The sequence below is a fragment of the Mangifera indica genome, chromosome 9 (assembly GCF_011075055.1).
Source record: "Mangifera indica cultivar Alphonso chromosome 9, CATAS_Mindica_2.1, whole genome shotgun sequence".
Classification (NCBI taxonomy): Eukaryota; Viridiplantae; Streptophyta; class Magnoliopsida; order Sapindales; family Anacardiaceae; genus Mangifera; species Mangifera indica.
In genome coordinates, this window is record NC_058145.1 from 481,323 (window position 1) to 501,535 (window position 20,213).

General features: G+C 32.0%; 3 protein-coding genes across 3 annotated transcripts; 2 read left to right on the forward strand and 1 right to left on the reverse strand.

Annotated features, from left to right (window-relative positions):
- The first annotated feature begins 5,290 nt into the window (after positions 1-5,290).
- On the forward strand, positions 5,291-9,372 carry LOC123225617 (transcription factor JAMYB-like). Its single transcript, XM_044649715.1, has 4 exons — positions 5,291-5,328; positions 8,252-8,367; positions 8,450-8,579; positions 8,676-9,372. The coding sequence occupies exons 1-4, from the start codon at positions 5,291-5,293 to the stop codon at positions 9,370-9,372; spliced, it is 981 nt and encodes a 326-aa protein (XP_044505650.1).
- Positions 9,373-9,981: 609 nt separating this feature from the next.
- LOC123226072 (LOB domain-containing protein 4-like) lies at positions 9,982-12,925 on the reverse strand. Its single transcript, XM_044650540.1, has 2 exons — positions 12,518-12,925; positions 9,982-10,516 (listed from the first exon to the last, which is right to left on the reverse strand). The coding sequence occupies exons 1-2, from the start codon at positions 12,689-12,691 to the stop codon at positions 10,211-10,213; spliced, it is 480 nt and encodes a 159-aa protein (XP_044506475.1). The 5' UTR covers positions 12,692-12,925; the 3' UTR covers positions 9,982-10,210.
- A 2,782-nt stretch (positions 12,926-15,707) lies between these two features.
- On the forward strand, positions 15,708-20,078 carry LOC123226450 (scopoletin 8-hydroxylase-like). The gene is made up of 3 exons (XM_044650969.1): positions 15,708-16,356; positions 17,174-17,519; positions 19,679-20,078. The coding sequence occupies exons 1-3, from the start codon at positions 15,857-15,859 to the stop codon at positions 19,925-19,927; spliced, it is 1,095 nt and encodes a 364-aa protein (XP_044506904.1). The 5' UTR covers positions 15,708-15,856; the 3' UTR covers positions 19,928-20,078.
- Positions 20,079-20,213: the final 135 nt, after the last annotated feature.

Below are 20,213 nucleotides of genomic sequence, written 5' to 3' on the forward strand. Positions count from 1 at the left end.
TGTCAAAATTCATTTTGATTTCATCTAGGATCTAGCTTGAATTTAAGGGTGAGAGAAAAAACAAACCAGAATCAGCCTACTTTGATTCCATTTTACAAAGAACAGGAATCGAAATCGGGATCTAAATATAAAATGGATAACTTAGACACATATAATGTAGTGTTATTTTTTTTAATAAAGAATTTAAATTAATATTTTATAAGTATAATAGATGTTTGAATTCAAATATTTTCTTTTAAAATTTTAATGTTTTACCTATTTTGATAATCTTTGATAACATACTGTTGATTTTTATTTATCTATTAACATATGTTTGTTATGCTTATCTGCTTGAAATTTCAATTTATTTCTTTTTTTTTTTATTATTTTGGTCTGGGCGTGGGAACTGGTCTTATTTAAAGATAGTATGGACATTGCTAAGCTAAATTGGAGAAAGTCATACATTTGACAGATCATGCAAAATGGAGTAGGTTTTGGGTAGGGACCGCCCTTGGTAGGTTATAGGTTACAATCCTGGTTTTGTAAATATTTGTAAGATATCCAAACTCGTTCACCTTCACCCGGATAGTTGTTCGGCTCAAATGATTTGAGTTTGAATTGAAAAAATTTTTAGGTCAAACTTGGCTTGATTCAAACCGAAGCTTGCTTTGTTTGTAATTTTGCATCTTCTTCTCCAACTGTTCTTTTGGATTCAACTAACACTGTAACAAAAATAGTATTTAGTGGCCTTTCTTTTTAAGTAAAATTATGTGTATGTATAATTTTATATACAAATAAAGATATATCATCATATGATTAAATGTTATTTTATTTTTAATTTTTAATTATCCAATCACCTGATGACACGTTATTATCTATATACAAAAATTGTTTATATAGCATTATTTTTTTTATGATATTTCATTAAACAATAAACTGTGTGTATACATTTTTAGTATATAATTTAGGTACACAAATATCAATTGTATGCAATATGACGTTATATGCGAAAACAATAAGACAATTTGAGAGATATAGATACTTATAAGATGCGTTATGCACTCATTGTTAACAGTCTTGTAGCTATATTGACATAGTAAGAGATGGACTATGATTTATTTCCTCAAGTGCCCAAGGTATCAGTTGCCCTAAGCCTGCTGACATTGTATAATGTGCACTTTTATGGTAGATATATAAGATGTTGTATGCTTTTACATAGTATTTGAGATGTCGTACGTTCAATTATAACAATAGTCATCTAGGAAAACTCTACCGATAGAGTAGTGGCATGAGAATACTGAAATAGATCGGATGAGTATATAAGATGTTAGACAAACATCTAGGAGTATCACTTAATAAAATAGTTAAAATACTAATTATAAATTTGTTGTATACAAAATGTTAAAATATCACTTACTTACTAAATATTTATCACTTATCTTGCTTCTTATTATAGTTTTACAAATAAGTGTGTTGAGTAATGGGTTGTGGGGGAGTCAACAGGGTTACAGGATGGTATGAGATATTGCATGAGAGGATGTTACATTTATCTATGATATTTTTGACCCGTAATAAGTCTGTGGGTCAACTTTATAAAAACCCAATACGACCCGGCATTATATATTATAGGCCAGTCCAATCCATAAGGGTCACTACATTGTGGGCTTGATCCGATACAACCTGCAAGTCCTGTAGACAGCCAGTTATCACCTCTTTCTCCACTGAATACGGAACTATTCCCACAAGTATTTTGTTGCATAGAGTACCACTGTCATATCATATTAATTATATAATATGGTCCATCGCTTCATTTGATTGGCGATTTTTCATCCTACACGGTACTTGAATCACATTTTTTCCCTTGACAAATCTTTTGGCCAAATCTCAGAGCCGAAAAAAAGGGGATTAATATATTCAAAGAGTTTCGTGTGGGTGTGGGTGTGGGTGTGGCTAGGCGCAGGTATTGATTCAAGAGTTGATAATTGAATATAGGGATTAAATATATGATGATGTTCAAGTAAAAGATATATAGTGACAGCTACCCTCTAAAAAACGGCCAAACAACTATTTCCCACCCAAGGTTTGATGTTTTCTCAAAAGTCCCCCCTTTAACTATGAAAACACCAAACACCCACCCATGACCGGTTAGATTTAACCAAACTCTAACGGTGGTAGGGGTAAAATCGTTATTTTTGCTATAATATTAAAAATAAACTAAAATAGAATCTAATTTTGCCCCCCTAAACTTTAAAAACTAAAATTTTCTCCCAGCCTAAGTTTTAAAAAATGGCAGTTTCACCCTAGGGTTTGGTTTTGAAATCTCCGGCTACCGTTTCGGCTCCATTGCCGACGGCCTCTCCCTCCCGGAGCAACCTCTCCTTCCGGCGAATGTTTTTCTCCCATTTGGAGGATCGATTGGCGTCGGCTTGGCCTTGGGAGACGAAGAACTTCGTCGGAGAAGACGAAGTTCTTCGTCTCCCCAGACGAAGTTCTTCGTCTGGGAAGACGGTCGTCTTCCCTGGGAAGACGACCATCTTCCCAGACGAAGACGATGGCGTCGGCTTCGTCTCCCAAGGCCAAGCCGACGCCGATCGATCCTCCAAATGGGAGGAAAACATTCGCCGGAAGGAGAGGTTGCTCCGGGAGGGAGAGGCCGTCGGCAATGGAGCCGAAACGGTAGCCGGAGATTTTAAAACCAAACCCTAGGGTGAAACTGCCATTTTTTAAAACTTAGGCTGGGGAAAAATTTTAGTTTTTAAAGTTTAGGAGGGCAAAAGGAGATAAAATTTTCAGGCGTTAGGGTTTGGTTAAATCAAACCGGCCATGGGTGGGTGTTTGGTGTTTCCATAGTTAAAGGGGGGACTTTTGAGAAAACATCAAACCTTGGGTGGGACATAGTCATTTGGCCTCTAAAAAACACATGTAACTTCAACTGGGTACAGGCTGTTAAGGAATGAAATTAATGCAAATGGTGTCATTGAAGAATGTGATGCTTCTTGGATTTGATGATTTTGTTCTTTATTAATGGCAGCTTGTCAGGAGAAAGGAACACATAGAAGATATAATTTGATTGGAATACTTGAATTGAATCTTCCATTGTTTCATATATTCTGTGACGTGCTTTCATTCATGTATATATTTTATAATCTTACAGATGTATATAAATATGTATAAACATACTGAGAAGTCAAGGTAGATAAAAAGAGCAAATGACTAAAAATTTGGTTAAACATGGAGAAATGCAAAGGCTAAACAACAAACTGTATATTTTAATTAGAAGGCCAAAAGACTTATTCCTACCCAAGTTTGGTGTAATTTTTATCTTATATCTATTAATTTTTAAAAACTCAAATATTTAATATTCTATTAAAATACACTGTTAAGGTTAAGAGTAAAATGTCATTTAAATAAAATTATTAAAAAAACGAATTATTGGTCAAACACAGATCTATGTGCATTTGTGTTCATCCAATCTATGCATCAACCAATCCACATAGATCAACCGATGCATATATCCGTGCAATGAATGATCGCCAAAGAAGAAAGGAAAATAATGAAACCTTGGGGGGAAATGATAGCTTTTTAAACTTTTGACAGGAGAAATTGTTATATTTTTAAACCAAGAGAGACAATATAATAAAGTATTAGTTTTTAAAAATATTTTTAACTAAATGATATTTTTATCCTTAATCTTAATAGTGAATTTTAACTGAAGAGTGAATTTTAACTAAAGAGTATATATTTGAGTTTTTGAAAATTAATGGGTATACGTTATGTTTCACCAAACCTTGGGTGGGAATAAGTGTTTTGGCCTAATTAGAAAGTGGAGCAATATTATTTATACATAATTTTGGTATATAATTTAGGCATACAAATAATATGTTATCATATAATTAGATATTATTCTCTTTATGACAAGATCATCCATATATGTATACACCGGTCTTGAAACTATAATAATAAAACTCTCATTAATCAATTGGTCACAATCCAACCCAGCACCCACATAAGATTATATGAGGCAAATGGAATATATTGTGAAAACTGGCAAGTAATCCTTCAAAAGGAAAAAACAAGATATGTCTCAAAGAAAGAATTTGTTCTCTTGCTGGCTTTCTTCCATCGACTCCCCACTTTTAGGGGGGCCAGGAATATTACCTTACAAAGAATCGTTCTAGATGAGACTTCATTTGACTTATAAACAATTTTGGTTTATTAAAGACTGATTGTGTAATTAGATGAACAATATTCATTAGGAAGTTTCTTGAGACTTCTGTGGATAGAGCCTCACCCTCATCCTTCCTGCACTCTTTATTGATCTGATTGGAAGAGTTTGGATCTCTGCGGCCTTCATAGATCAAAAGGTCAGGAAATCTTCCGACAATTCACCAAGAGTAGCTCCAATTAGTTTTGAGTTAGTGGCATCTGATGTGATGACAATAACAGTCCAGAGTTTGATTTGTCCTCTGTTACATTTGAAAAAAACTAATTTTCTGTTTATCTGTTAAAATCATCCATTAATTTTTACAATCAAATTGTATTTATGTCTTTTTTTTTTATTAATATTATATTAAAGATATAAAGTGGGATATCATTATTATTTTTTAAAAACTTCCTAAATGTAGATATGGTAACGGGTCATTTTAGGACGTGTCATTACAACTTTGATATGGTTTACCATGCCTGTGGGTTATGTTGGGTCAAGACCCACATAGTAACGGATCTTTTGTATCGGGCCCATTTGCATAAATGTAAAAGCCCTCGACACAATCATGTCAGACTTTTAACGAGTTAGCCTATGTTTAATTATTATATAAAATTAAATAAAAATTATTTTCCAGTTAATAAAACCGATAATAGTATCTCAAAAATTTTATTGATAATCTTTCATTTGTAGTAGAAGAATACTATGGTTACATGATGAAAAATATTCACAAATATTATAAATCTATTCATTTAAATAATATATAATTATAAGGCCAAACGACTATTTCCCACCTAAGGTTTGATGTTTTCTCAAAAGTCCCTCCTTTAACTATGGAAACATCAAACATCCACCCATGGCCGGTTAGATTTAACCAAACTCTAACGGTGGTAGGGGTAAAATCGTCATTTTTGCTATAATATTAAAAATAAACTAAAATAGAATCTAATTTTGCCCCCCTAAACTTTAAAAACTAAAATTTTCTCCCAGCCTAAGTTTTAAAAAATGGCAGTTTCACCCTAGGGTTTGATTTTGAAATCTCCGGCGACCGTTCCGGCTCTATTACCGACGGCCTCTCCCTCCCGAAGTAACCTCTCCTTCCGGCGAATGTCGTCTTCCCAGACGAAGACGACGGCGTCGGCTTCGTTTGGGGAGATGAAGGACTTTGTCTTCCCCGACGAAGTTCTTCGTCTCCCAAGGCCAAGCCGACGCCGATCGAGCCTCCAAATGGGAGGAAAACATTCGTCGGAAGGAGAGGCTACTTCGGGAGGGAGAGGTCGTCGGTAATAGAGCTGGAACGGTAGCCGGAGATTTCAAAACCAAACCCTAGGGTGAAACTGCCATTTTTTAAAACTTAAACTGGGGGAAAATTTTAGTTTTTAAAGTTTAGGGGGGCAAAAGGAGATAAAATTTTCAGGCGTTAGGGTTTGGTTAAATCTAACCGACCATGGGTGGGTGTTTGGTGTTTTCATAGTTAAAGGGGGGACTTTTGAGAAAACATTAAACCTTGGGTGGGAAATAGTCATTTGGCCTAATTATAAATATAAGTGCAATATATATACTATCTATTCATTCTCAATGTCCAGATTCTTGAATTCTTCAAATATATTTTCTATGACCCGATTCTGTAATTTGAAGTCAACTTTCACTCAATCTTTTATACACATGATGGTCTCGACCATGTTAAGGTATAAGTTCGATCGTCTATTATCCAACATGCATCCACCTACACTAAAAAAAATTTTAATACTATAATATATCACACTAAAGGGGTTAGTAGATCTTGTGTCATGGTGGAAAACACAGAAAAACTTTCTTGATTTGTTTTTCATCATGCTAAAACATCAAATTTGTCATTATCAACATATCGTTTAATAATTTCAAGAAAATTATTAATATTAATATAATTATAAAACTCACAAAAAATTGCACTTTGACTCACATGTTACTTACTTTTGCATAAAAGTGACTATATACGTAATTTTCTTTTACATGAACTTACCTCTGATTCAGAAGTTTGTGTCATTTTCTACTATTTTCATAAATAATATACATTTTAAATAAAAAAATTTGAACATCATCTATGCTGTTAGTGTTTGTTTGTATTAAATTTTTATTTATAACATCTAAACAATTTTTAACTTAATAATTTTATCCTAAAATCTAAAACAGTGGTAGTTGAAAAAAGTAAAGAAACTTGTGTCCAATTTTTTTTATTTGTCTAGACAATTTTTTAAAAGTATTATGATAACTATATTTTTTTTAAAATTACTTATTTCTAACATATTATATAAAATTAAATATGTAGTTAGATAGTACACATTTGAATATTAGTTTGTGACTGTTTTCAAAGGCTTTAACATATTTATTAGAGTCATAATAATCCCCCAATCATAATCAATTAAAAAAACAAGATTTTCATAATCCTTTTGCTAGATATTGAAGAAATGTGTATAGCTACTTCAAACTTTTTGCTTGCTTTCAACATAAGGTATATATATTGAATTCCACCTAGTTTTAACATCAATTTTTTACTTTCTTTTGTCTTAACCCCTTTGAGAGATAGAAATTATGATACGTTTAAATCTGTGATAGAGATGATGAAATGTAAGCGATAATATATCTAATTATTGATGTTTGATCTTTAACTAAGCTCAAACAATCATGAACTATTAAATTTATAATATGATATGTACACCTAATATAATATAATTTTCCACAAAATGGACCAGATAAATGATTGAACATTAATTCGATTACTCCATCATTATTTTTCATATTATCTAAAGTAATTAAAAAAATATAACTATTAATTTTATATTCATAAAAAAAATATTAGTTAATACTTGATAAATTGTAATACTATTATGAGAATATTCTAATTATCTAAATACAATTACCTTTTGCACAGCTATCAATCAAAATTAATAAAATGGACAATTGTGTAAAGGCATCTTATGTCCTGATTTGTTGCAATCCATAAATTAAAAGTAATTGAAATAACATCATTAAAATTAATAAGTTCTCCTATAATTTTTAATTTGATTAATTCATAATTCATAACCATGTTTGACCTAATGATAAAACTAGGAATTCTTCTAAAGGTGGGGTAAATACTATTTTGTATTATTAGTTCTAAAATTTTCATTTTTAGCATAAGAGAATGATGGGTTAGAAACTATAACATACTTGGTCATATAATCTCATATTTTAGTTTGATCGTGGATGCAACTAAATATTTCTCCAATGCGACCAAAATTGCTCAAACCTTCTGCTATACTAGCTCTGCCAATGGATCAAGATCCGGTGAAGGTAATTTATTGTTGACCTCTTATCTTGTGTGAAATTTTTTTACAATATTTCGTAATATGTTAACGAAGATGATCAATGCCACCTATACTGACATATGTTAAATATAAATTGTAGCATTTGCATATTTCCTATTAAATAAATATACTTTCTATCGTTTCCTTTGTTTGATCAAAATGATTCCACTTAATAAATTTTTACTTAATTTTTTTCCTCGCTAAGCCTATGGTTAACCCACTTTCACGTGTTGGTGCTCGTGGTCTAGATGCATCATCAATAATATCATCAGTGTTATAGTATTCAAACTGATTAAACTCACTTGAGTTTGGATTTATTTGTAATTTTTTAATGAATGATTGACAAAATTGTAAGCAAATCAGATGCTAAATTTTGGGGTGCAACTATCAAATTTTGAAAGTATTGCAGGGTGTATTAGAGGTTTAAAATTTTCAAAAAGCACCCCTAAAATTTTAATTAACATCCTAACATTTTCAAAAATTAAATTATCCTCTCACATATGATCACATTTCATTAGCATCTCTATTTATACTTTTATTAACATATGATTATACTTTATTAACACCTCTATCTATATAAATCCCCTCTCGTATCAAATCTTTGCCATGGGCTAATCCATATTTTGTAACTTTCATCTTAATCAAAATACCCGTTCTATTCTTCTTCTTCTTAAATTCAAATTATAGAAATGGAAGCTGATCACATGGGAGATTTTAGTTCTTCAACTTGCGATCAACGAAGTGAAGAAGAAGTGGAGGTGAGAAAAGGGCCATGGACTCTTGAAGAGGATTCATTGCTTATGAATTACGTTAGAATTCATGGTGAAGGTCGTTGGAACTCTGTAGCTCGCTGTGCAGGTTAGGTTACTAATAGAATGAAATTGGTATTCTCTTTTGCTTATGTTCTTAGGAGATCACTAACAGAGATGTATGTATACAGGACTACAACGAACGGGAAAAAGCTGCAGGCTAAGGTGGTTAAATTACTTGCGCCCAGATGTTCGAAGGGGAAACATCACTCTTCAAGAACAACTAATGATTCTTCAACTCCACTCTCGCTTGGGAAACAGGTAGTTTATTAATCTTATATTAACTCCAATATTTTTGATCTAATTGAGTATTTTTCCCCCAAGAACTTTAATACTAATTGGAGATTGAAATCGAAGGTGGTCAAAAATAGCTGAACATTTGCCAGGAAGAACAGACAATGAGATAAAAAACTACTGGAGAACAAGAGTTCAAAAGCAAGCAAAACAGCTCAAATGTGACGTTAACAGTAAGCAATTTAGAGATGCCATGCTTTACGTTTGGATGCCTCGTTTAATTGAGAGGATCCAAGCGGCAACAACCAATTCACCAACGATTCAACCCAGTTCAAACCTCACCACCACCACCATCACCACCACTGCAGAGACTACAAGCACTCATGCAGACTTACGGACGAGTCAAATTCATCACTCCACTGAGTTGTCTTGGGACTCCGTGGATGCCCATATAGACAATTCACAAAACTGGTCAGAGTTTTACCCATATAACACGTCTGGCTCATGGGACTGGTCTAAATCGGGTTTAGATATTCACTTGTCTTGGGACTCGATGGATGCCTGTCTGGATAATTCACAAAACTGGTCGGAGCTTTACCCATGTAACATGTCTAGCTCATGGGACTGGTCTAAACCGGGTTTGGATATCCAATTATCTCGGGACTCGGTGGATGCCCATATAGACAATTCACAAAACTGGTCAGAGCTTTACCCATATAGGACGTCTAGCTCATGGGATTGGTCTAAATCGGGTTTGGACGTCCATGAAGGCGATCAGTCATTGGAGAGTTTGTCAAATGATGAGGGTGTCTGGTTGTAGCAATAAATTTACATCTAATAAAGTTAATATTGTTTTAATATCTCTTCAACTTTTTTGTTATAATGAATATATTAATTTGTTAATGAATTATTATATAATTTATTTAAGAGAATAATATCTTTATATACTAGTATTCTTATTCCTTAAAAAAGTTTTAATAGGATTATTAAAACTAGGAGAAATTCTAAAGTGATTCTTCATAAGTTTAGGCCCGGAAGCAAGACCCTTATCTACTAACTGGACAACAAGACACGTGTAGGTTACACCTTTAGTCTAAGTGATTGTCTAATCACACCATAATTATGAGTGGATTTGATCTAAGCCACGACTCAATTCAAACATTGGATTTCAAACTTGAGCTCTAATTCGATCTAAAATCAACTCATTTATTCATTTAGTGATACTATTTATCCTTTAACAATATTATTCACCCTCCAACGACACCTCTCACTCTGTCAATAACCTTTTGGTGATATCATGCTCTAGCTTGAAACTTTGATCTTAGCTGGAGTCAACTCCAAGCTCAATTCAGCTTGACTCATATTGATTCCACCCCTAACCATAATCAACCTATTTGCTTCAATTCATGCATTATAAATTTGTATATGATAAATTGATAACTCATATAAACATATAACTATATATTAAGATTTAATTAATTATTTACAATAAGGTCAAGGATCATCATCATCATGATCATCATCTCTCAGTGGTCAACATATAGCTATAGCTATATATATAAGTAAAGATGTGAAAAACGAAATTAAAGAAACAAAAGAAAGGAAGACAATAAAGCACATGCAAGCCACCATTGATCCTAGCGAGGGCAATTAATTAATTAGCATGACCATAAAGGCCCTCCATTAATATCTGGTTGATCGACATGCATGTCCATGGAGAAGAAGGACTTGGCTGCCGGGGAAGAAACAACAGCAGCAGCGTTGGCGGCTTCCGAAGCAAATTGCCACATTCTCATTTGCACGACTTCAGCTTGAGCAAGCGCCAGTTGAGTTTGCAGGCAGTCGATCTGTTGCTGCAAACAAGAAATGGCTCCAACGCAACCGTACACTGGATCTCTCACTCTTGCATTGGCTTCATACACCATTGAACTCACTGCATCGCTGCGTTGGTGCTCTGGAAGTTCCTGTATTAAATTTCATGCAAGAACACAACCCACAAATTGGATGATTTGAGGAGAAAGTTCCATGCATGCATGGCACCTAGAAGAATTAATATGCTAATGTATGATCAATTCATCAATTTTACTGCCGATTACAAGAGAAAGTTAATTTAGAATTTTAATAAATTCAGAAGTTTCATGATATTTTATTACTAGAAGGAAAAATGTCTTCTACCGGGTACAAATATACAAAGAGAGAGAGAGTTGATGAGCTCACTTGAAAGAGCGTTAAAATGATCAATTCATCTCTTAATTTGGAAACTTTTTAATATAATATATGAAATACATTAATAAAATTTTTAAAATTTTCACTGATTCTCTTAAATGTAATTTTTTTTATCAATCTTTTTTTATATTTTATTGTTATTCAATTTTGACGGTGTTAAATTTTATTTCTGACTTCACCTACGATCAAGCTAAAACATCAAAGGATCAGCTTTATTTTGACGCAAATTACAACATGTACCATGATCTCTAATGTTATTAAGTTGATAATCTCCGTTAAGTGTATATTTTCCCTCAAGGCCAAAGGACTATTTTTCACTTAAGGTATGCTGCATTCTCAAGTTTTTCTTCTTTAATTTTAATAATTTCAAATACCCACTTATAAACAGTTAAAATTGACGTGTCATCAAATGATTGTATGATTTTAAATTATAGATAAAATAATTAAATAATTCGATTATCTAATTATATGCTAAACACATCAGTTTGATCGTACTTATTAATACATACAATTAAAACTTTATATATAAACAATTGAATATTAAAAAGTACAAATGTATTATTATATTTTGAATTAAAAATAAAATAAATAATTAAATTACAAAAATACCAAATAATATATTAATTTATTTATGCCCGGTAATCGCACCGTTTACGGGGAAGTTGTGATGTAATGGTTGGTTAATAATATTATAGTTAAACTCTTAATTATATGTGTAGAAATAAAATAATTATAACAAAATTGATTTAATAAAGGTCGAATAAATTAATATGCCTACATCAATCACATCTTCGATCTCTTTTACAAGTAATTGTCTCTTACGACACTATCTATCAATGTAAAGCATGCGCACAGATGATTCATAGAGATTACTTCAAAGATAAGAATTCCATGGCTCAAAAAAGCTACTTAGTGGTCGTAAAGTAATTCTTCAAATTTCCATGTAAGAAATTATGAAAGGCTAATTTATTACCTTTACTTGTTCTCTTTCTCATTTTACCAAGAATCTTTTGTGCGACAGTAATATTATATATATCTAGTTTTAAAAATTCAATTATATATTTAAACAATGTGTCATTTTACTAAAATTTTGATACAGAACGAATCCAAACAAAGTTCAATTTGAAGTCAACTTAAATTGAAAAGAATTAATTTGAGATTGATGAACTGAGGTTTGAACTTGTTTATTTAAATACGTCTAATCCTTAATTTGAAGTCGACTCATTCATTTTGAGTTTGAGTAATTTGGATCAAATCTAACTCTGATTTTAGATCAACCAATAGTCTGTAGGGAGATTATTGGGTTATCTCATATCTTTAGAAAAAGGGAAAGTGCAAGGAAAAGTCATTCTCTTTAAACTAGTTTTTTCAAGTTAGAGAGACCCAGGAACAAATAACAATAGGGTTGATTAATCTTATAATTACAAAGAGTTCTCTCTTTCAATCTGGAATCTTTTAGAAGTCATTTTTTATTTTAAGTTGGAAGGAGTATATATAGTTATTTAGATGAGTAATATTTCTTATTTATTTTATCATTAATTTAAAATTACTCAATTACATAATGATATTTCAATTTATTTATATCTATAAGTATCAAACCGTTTGTATATAAAGTATTATTGTATTGTATTTTATATATATATATAAACATTTCTTTAATTTTCTAGCCTAAACAAAGCATTGTGACAGAGATTAATTAGGTTTTCAAGAGCGAAAAAAGAGAAGAATGGAAAGCGAACCTGTAACATCTTGTTAACATTGCTGGCACCGAACACCTTGTGGACACTGGCAAACTTTTGAGGCTCATCGGCTGGAAAATAAGGTGCAAAAACACAGTCAGCACATCTCCGCCGCAGAAGTTTGCATGCAGCGCATGGCGACAGTGTACCTTGCTTTCTACCACTCTCCTTCATACTTTATGAATAATAAAAACAAGAAAATTTCAGAAAAAAAAAAAAGAATAAAGCAACTGAAGAATATGGACGATCAGAAAAGAGAGAAGAGGAAGGGGGGCTTGAAGGGAGAGGTGGTGGGTGTTATATAGAGAAAGAAGAGAAGGTATTTGACAGGAAATCTTTGAAGTGTTCCACCATGGAAGAGGGCTTAGATTCTGATGACAAAATAGGTCGTTTTTGTCAAGATCTTTTGCCCCACCTCAGCATGATATTTTGTCTCGCTTTTTCTTCTTTTTGAAGTTTAAATATCATATTTAAGTTTGCTTTGGTAGATTATGTTTAATTACTTTATTAGATTATTCAATAATGATAGAATCTGGTAGATTTACTGATTAATATAATGAAAGGTTACAAGAAAAGAGTGCATTGCTTCTTCTCATAAGCAACTTATACTCTGTGTTTTAAAATTTGGATCGAATTGATTGATTTGATCAAAAATTGATGACAAATCTAATTTAAATTATGACTAAAAACCATTTTAATTATCAGATTGAATCAACCCAATTAAAATAATTTAGATTATATATATAATGATTAATTATATAATATTATTTTGAATATTATATTTATAAAGTTAATCAATATAATTATTAATCAAATGAGGGTTAACTGTCACTTAGACAAAAATCACCTTTTTATCATAGCGACATTTGGCCTAATTCTGAAAATATTGATTTTTTTTGTGAAGATCACATGGCAACTTGTTTATCGTGGTTACTTACAAAGCACAACTCTTGCAGTTAGGGAGTTTAATTCATTCAAGTAACATATAGTTGACTATATATTTCATGTGTATTGGCCAAAAGCCAAACTTATACAATGCATACACATGGATTATATATAAATATAAACTTGCTTTATACTGTTTTAGGGTTTGTGAGACGTCATTTTGGGCTTTGTATTTAGCTTCCAATAAGGGTTTTTACTTCAAAGAGAAGAGATTCTATTAATAAGATACCATTATGATGACTTGGATCACTCTTTGATCCGATTGAAGATTATGTCCGATCAAATGGGTGGACTTATATATATATATATATATATATATATATATATATACATATATATATATAATGTTAAACAACACATGTTTCTAATCCAATTCAAAACATGAACAATTACTATCGTGACATTATGTGATTAATATTATTATATCTTTAATTTAAAATTATTTAATCATATATATAATTAATAAAATTATGTGTACATATTTTAAGTATATAAAATAGGTATATAAATGATATATCATTATGTGATTAAGTAATTTTGAATTAAGAATAAAGTAATACTTATTCACATAATGACACATCGACTATAGACCTATTTTATGCACTTAAAATGTGCATATATAGCATTGTTAATATAAAATATATATTATTCATATATTATTATGTTTCTTAGTTTTGGCTTTGAACCAAACAAAATTTATTAACATTGGGTAGAAATTTGATTTTTTGAAACTTAAAAAACAAAAATTTGTCATTTCTTCAAATCTTGGATGAGAAATAATCATTAATGATGCAACACGATTCAACTGGTTCAACCTCGCTCAAGTCAATTTGGTTTGGGCTCCTTGAGGGACAAAATAATAGATGGCACAAACATCGGTCAAGTGGATTAATGACGTCAATATGACATAATTAAAATTTAATACAAGTAATAAACGCTTTTAGCACAATAGAACTTGTGTCTTATCACAAACCTGAAACCAAGGTTAAATTCTTACCTTCATTCTCAAAGGTTTTTATTAAGTAAATGAATGATGATGATATCAACATGACGATTGAACCGTTCTGAGTAAGATCTCTAATCAAGATTAAACAAGAATAAAATTATGTAGATAAATAAATATTGCTAACTTATTTGCACAAATTAAGATTATAGTTTATGATTAAGTGATGTGCTTACTTATTTTTTCTCTTATTTTAAAATTACTTAATCTAATGTTTTACAATAGGCTATATGAATAAGTTTGTATAATTTATTTACACATTTAATATTACTTTTAATACAAACCTAATTTAATTCAATTGCCCTTTTTCATGCTCTATGAATCTTAGTAAATTTAAAATGATAACAATACACGCAAGGTGAGTTAGGTAGAAAGTCCCCATCATTTATTATAACTAAAATATATATAGGGTGGCAAGCAAGGAGGAAGGATAATATAAAATATGATTAGCGCAAATTCGAACTAAAATAAGTTTGAACAAGGTTTAGCTTGAAATTGACTCAAAATCGATGAATTGAGGTTCAAACTTGTCTTAAAAATGAATTAACTTTGAATTTAATCTGAACTGAGCTAAACTTGAATGTTTAGGTCAGTTTAAACTCAATATTTTTTTATGAAAATGGATCCAATTCTTGCATTCAAAGTGCACTTGTTCGATTCAAGCTTGAACAACTTAAATCTAATCTAACCCTAAATGTGATTGCTTCATAAAAAGTATCTAAAATTTTCAAAAAAACAGCAAAATTGAAGGACATAATAAATATGAATAATTATATATCTATATGATTAAATAATTTTAAATTAAAAATAAAATAATACTCAATTATATGATATCATGATAGTAATTGTTTATACCTATATTTATAATCATTATTAGTGTAAATAGTAGTGCACTTTCACTTACGAGTATTAAAAAAATTATCTCATCGAATCGAAAAATAGACTATTTAAAAAATTAACTCAGATATCAATTTAAGAATATCACAAAACTGAAATTTCAGTATGGTTACCAGTTTGCCTATTTTTTAAAACTAGCTTATCAAACCAAATCAGTTTTCAAAAAATAATAAAGCGCCAAACTATGTTTTGTTGAAAAGTAGGTGAACCTATGAAATTCCCATTTATGATTTTCTTTTTGTAATTGGTTAGCTTAAAAATAATGTCAAACCCATTGGGTTATCCACACCCCTAGTTTACTTGTCAGAAAGAAGATCCAAAGAATCAGGCATTATATTTGCTTGTTTTAATATACTATCGTTCTTGAAAGCCCTGCCTCTTGCCTCCGAGGTGTACATGGAATTGAAAAATTCTATTCATTCATGAAAGTCAATTAGCTGGTTTAGTATTTATAGGCACCTTTTGGAGTCACTTGGTCATAATACTTCATATCAATGGCTCCAAGTTTCAACGACTGTGAATCGCTCTTCAACTTCGTTGTTAAAAGCGGCAATGGCGTGAAAGGCATGGTGGACATGGGGCTATCAGAGGTACCAGATCCCTACATTCAACCACCACAAGAGCGAATCGACAAGCAAACTGCACGCCTACACGCTCTGCCGCCCATCGACTTGGCCAAGCTTGACGGGGCTCAGCACGAGCAAGCGGTGGAAGAAATTACCCGAGCTGCTAGCACTCTTGGGTTCTTCCAAGTGGTGAACCATGGCGTGCCCGTTGAGTTGCTGGAGTCGCTTAAGGAAGCTGCTCACGCTTTCTTCGGCCAGTCGCCGGAAAAGAAGGCTGTTTATTGCAAAGGCGTGAGTCCGACCCCGTTGGTGAAATATGGAACGAGCTTTGTGCCTGAGAAGGAGAAAGCATTGGAATGGAAAGACTATGTTAGTATGATTTATACTAGTGACGCTGAAGCCCTTCAACAGTGGCCTCAAGAATGCCAGTAAGATCTCTACTTCACAGTTTTTACTGCAAATTTTGCCGGTTTCTTAATATGGTTTCCTATTAGAGTAATTACATTGCCCACCCAAGTTTTGGCCTGAAAACCTTCTCCAGCAGTGATGACATAAATAACATATTTTCATCCAAAATCAAATTTGGTTTAAAAAACTAACACTGTATTGGCAAAATAGTAATTTTACTATCTATAAATTTTAAAAAATTAAAAAAAAAACTTTTCACATATCAAATTGAGAAATTTCATTTATGACAATTAGACCTATTTACGAGTTTGAAAATATACAATTTAATGTTTGCAAAAATTTGAAAACCCTTGCCATCAACCAGAATTTCACCTCATAATCAATCCATTGTCTTCACCACCTACAACAACATGACCATTTTCTCTTCCACCTCACAAGAAGTTGGCCAAGAAGTCGACATCATCAAATTTTGTCAATGAATTGATGATGCCACCAATTCAAGATGAAATCTGGTTCGTATGGTCAAATTTTGTCAACAATGATAGGATTTAAGGTTTAAATGATGGAACGGGGTTTTGTGTAAATTGGATATCTATATGATTTTTTTTTAATTTTGTTAATTTTGAGAAAATATAATAATTTTGAAAACAATTTATTAGAGATAACATAATAATTTAACTTTTTAATACTGTCTTAGGTTATTTTTCAGTCAACAGAGCTTTATTTTGGATTAAAAATATTATTTATGTTATTAAGGGGTAGAAAAGGTTTTTGAACCAAACTATGGGTGGGACAAGCAATTTACTCTTTCTTATGTATCTCTCTTATTTTTGCAAGGGAAGTTGCACTCGAGTACTTAAGAACATCAATCAAGATGGTGAGAAAACTACTTGAAGTTTTGTTTCAGAATCTTGGAGTGACTCTTGAAGACTCCAAAATCGATGCTCTAATTGGGACCAAGATGGTGAACATGAACTATTATCCTGCATGCCCTAATCCAGAGCTTACTGTTGGTGTGGGACGGCACTCAGATCTTGGCATCCTTACTGTTCTTCTTCAAGATGGAATCGGTGGTTTATATGTAAAAGTAGAAGAAGATGTTGATTCAGGGAGAAAAGGCCAATGGGTTGAGATTCCGCCAGTACCCGGTGCTTTAGTTATCAATGTTGGCGACTCTTTACAGGTAGATTATAATTTCGATCTGAGCGTCAAAATATATATAATTCTTTTTCTACCTCAAAATTTTAAAATTTTAACATTTGAAAGAATTTATATTTAGGTCAAAAAGATCGTATTTCACCCCCAAGATTAGTCTTTTATAGAGTTTCTAACTATTAACTTTAAAAAACTTAAATACACATTAATCTGTTAATTTTAAGATAACAATATTAGAGTGACAAATCACGCGACCGAGATCTGAGCATCGTGGTCGAGATCCCCACTCTTCAAGCATCAAACGAATCAAAAAATGGTCACCTTTCCTTTTTCTTCGGCCATCGACAAAAGATGGGTGGGGAAAGCCGACTTTTGGTTGTCAAAGAATCCCCCATAAAATATTCCAAATCTTAAGGGGAATTTATCACTTTTCAAATTTTAGATAGGGAGTTGAAAAGAAAAATTATTAGATTTTTAAATTTAGAGGAGAAATATGATAAATTTTTAGTTTTTTAAAATAATTTTGCTAAATGACGATTTTACTTCTAACTATAATAACAAAAATTAAAAGGTGAGTAAGTGTTTGAGTTTTTTAAAGTTAATCGATAAAAATTTGGGAAAAGACTAATCTTTGGGTGGAAATAAGTCATTTAGCCTATATAGTATTGGTGTTGCCTCGTTGGACACTTAGAAAGTTAATTTTAAGTTGCAAGGTATGACATTGTATTTGCAAATGACATTGTTGATATTGTCTCGATTTGTAGATAGTAAGTTACTTAACATTGTGAGGTATTATTTATTTTAACCTTTATTAATCTTATAGTTTTGCCTTTATAAAATGCCTCTTGAAGAAAAGGGAGACATTGGTTTTATAATGACTCAAGAGAGATGGCAGTGGACTGAACCGGGTCTAAGGCCGGCATAGTAGTAGATCTTATTGGTCGAGTCAGCCCATGAAAAGTATAAGACTCATGACTCGATTCTATATAGAGTTGGGCTAAAGTATTGGGCTGAGCCCAACAGCACCAGGCCAGCCTAGAAATTAAAAGAAATTATTTTTCAAATTAATTTGAACTGATGGCATTGAATATAAATTCCATAAAAATGAATGCCTATGCAAATTAAATTCTCTTTCGAATCCAATTCAAATTATTTCAAAAACCTTGAACTTCTCATGGGAGTCTTTAATTGTACCGTCCTTTTTAGCCCAGACGTGACCGTCTTTCCTAAAATCTCTTAAACTTTTGCTTGTCATTGTCAATTATAAAGATTGCACCGCCTGAAAATAGAAGTAAATGCAAATCAACCAACCAGCAAATATACGTAAACATTTGACTCTAAAATGAAACAATACTTGTCGGCCTTTCTTGTCATTCAGATATACGTAAATCAAGGCTTTCATGTTTTGCAAATATTTCAGCTGCTTTAAACCATCGGAGTTGAGCCTGTTCCCGTATTTCTTCAGCAGCTGTATAATTTCAATCAATCAACATCATTTTAACTAACAAAACAATTGAAATCTTCTCAACTGTGGAGCTCGTTTGTTATTAAGAACACTTAGTCCAACAGGAACGCCTATAGCTGGAAGCTCCATAACAGAGGGGTTAAGATGAAGAGAAATGAGATAGAAGTTGCAGAAAACAACGTACTTTCTTTCCCTTTTTTTATTTAAATATATAGCAACAGTTATGGGCCGGCCGCCCTTACAGCCCATGGGCAGGCCCTGAATGCTACAGTATGGGCCGGGTCTTATTGTGCGTGCTTTTTTGTTGTACTTTGGGCCAACCGACTTATTTAACACCTCTACTCAAAACTTAGAAAACCGAAGAATTTGAAGAGAGCATTAAATAGTTGATATTATCCTTTAAAACAATATCATTGTTAATGTTGTCTTAATATACACATGACAGATTACTTAAAGTCGTGAAGTATTGTCTATCTTAATCTTTGTTGGTTTCACAGTATATCTCTTAAAAAACATCTCACGAGAGAGAGAGAGGTGATCTATAGATTTATATTAACCTAAAATCTTAGTTTCTATTCAATGTGTGATTTTTGTCATCACCATATAACTTCATATATGTGTGTAAGGAACTCATGGCAATTTTTGTTTCAATTATCTCAGGTTGACTTAAGTTGTAAGTTGATTTATAAGATGATTAACAAAGTGTCGTGCATGGTTTTCAGATAATAAGCAATGGCAGGTACAAAAGTGCTGAGCATAGAGTAGGCACCACAAGCACCAATTCAAGAGTGTCAATCCCAATCTTCACAATGCCCAAACCAACAGAGAAGATCGGGCCGCTGCCTCACCTTGTGGAGCAAGAGGGGACTTGTTTTAAAGAGCTTCTGTTCCAGGATTACATGAACAACTTCTTCAGCAATGCTCATGATGGGAAGAAGTCTCTTGAATTTGCACTTGCCACCTCCCTCTAGCTAATTCCATTTATATGATCAATCAACCATGCATGCATGTCCAAGAAGTTTCATTTCTCTATCTCTATCTCATAATATAAAAACCCTAAATAAACGAAGAGCAATGTTGCATTGTATACATTCAATACGAGTATCCAATTAGGTATCTAAATAATATGTTATCATATGATTGAATATTATTTTATAATTCAAAATCATTCAATTATATGATAACACATTATTTAATTATCTAATTAAATATTTAAAACTAAATATCGGTTAGCTCTTGTTTTTGCATGGTTCATAT

Bases quoted from the DNA above. Each gene is read 5' to 3' on its own strand.
- LOC123225617 (XM_044649715.1), top strand. From the start codon at position 5,291: ATGTCGTCTTCCCAGACGAAGACGACGGCGTCGGCTTC. The intron at 5,329-8,251 runs GTTTGGGGAGAT...CGATCAACGAAG, and splicing joins AAGACGACGGCGTCGGCTTC to TGAAGAAGAAGTGGAGGTGA. The intron at 8,580-8,675 runs GTAGTTTATTAA...TTGAAATCGAAG, and splicing joins CACTCTCGCTTGGGAAACAG to GTGGTCAAAAATAGCTGAAC.
- LOC123226072 (XM_044650540.1), bottom strand. From the start codon at position 12,691: ATGAAGGAGAGTGGTAGAAAGCAAGGTACACTGTCGCCATGCGCTGCA. The intron at 10,517-12,517 runs GTTCGCTTTCCA...AATTTAATACAG, and splicing joins ATGTTAACAAGATGTTACAG to GAACTTCCAGAGCACCAACG.
- LOC123226450 (XM_044650969.1), top strand. From the start codon at position 15,857: ATGGCTCCAAGTTTCAACGACTGTGAATCGCTCTTCAACTTCGTTGTT. The intron at 16,357-17,173 runs GTAAGATCTCTA...TATTTTTGCAAG, and splicing joins CAGTGGCCTCAAGAATGCCA to GGAAGTTGCACTCGAGTACT. The intron at 17,520-19,678 runs GTAGATTATAAT...CATGGTTTTCAG, and splicing joins ATGTTGGCGACTCTTTACAG to ATAATAAGCAATGGCAGGTA.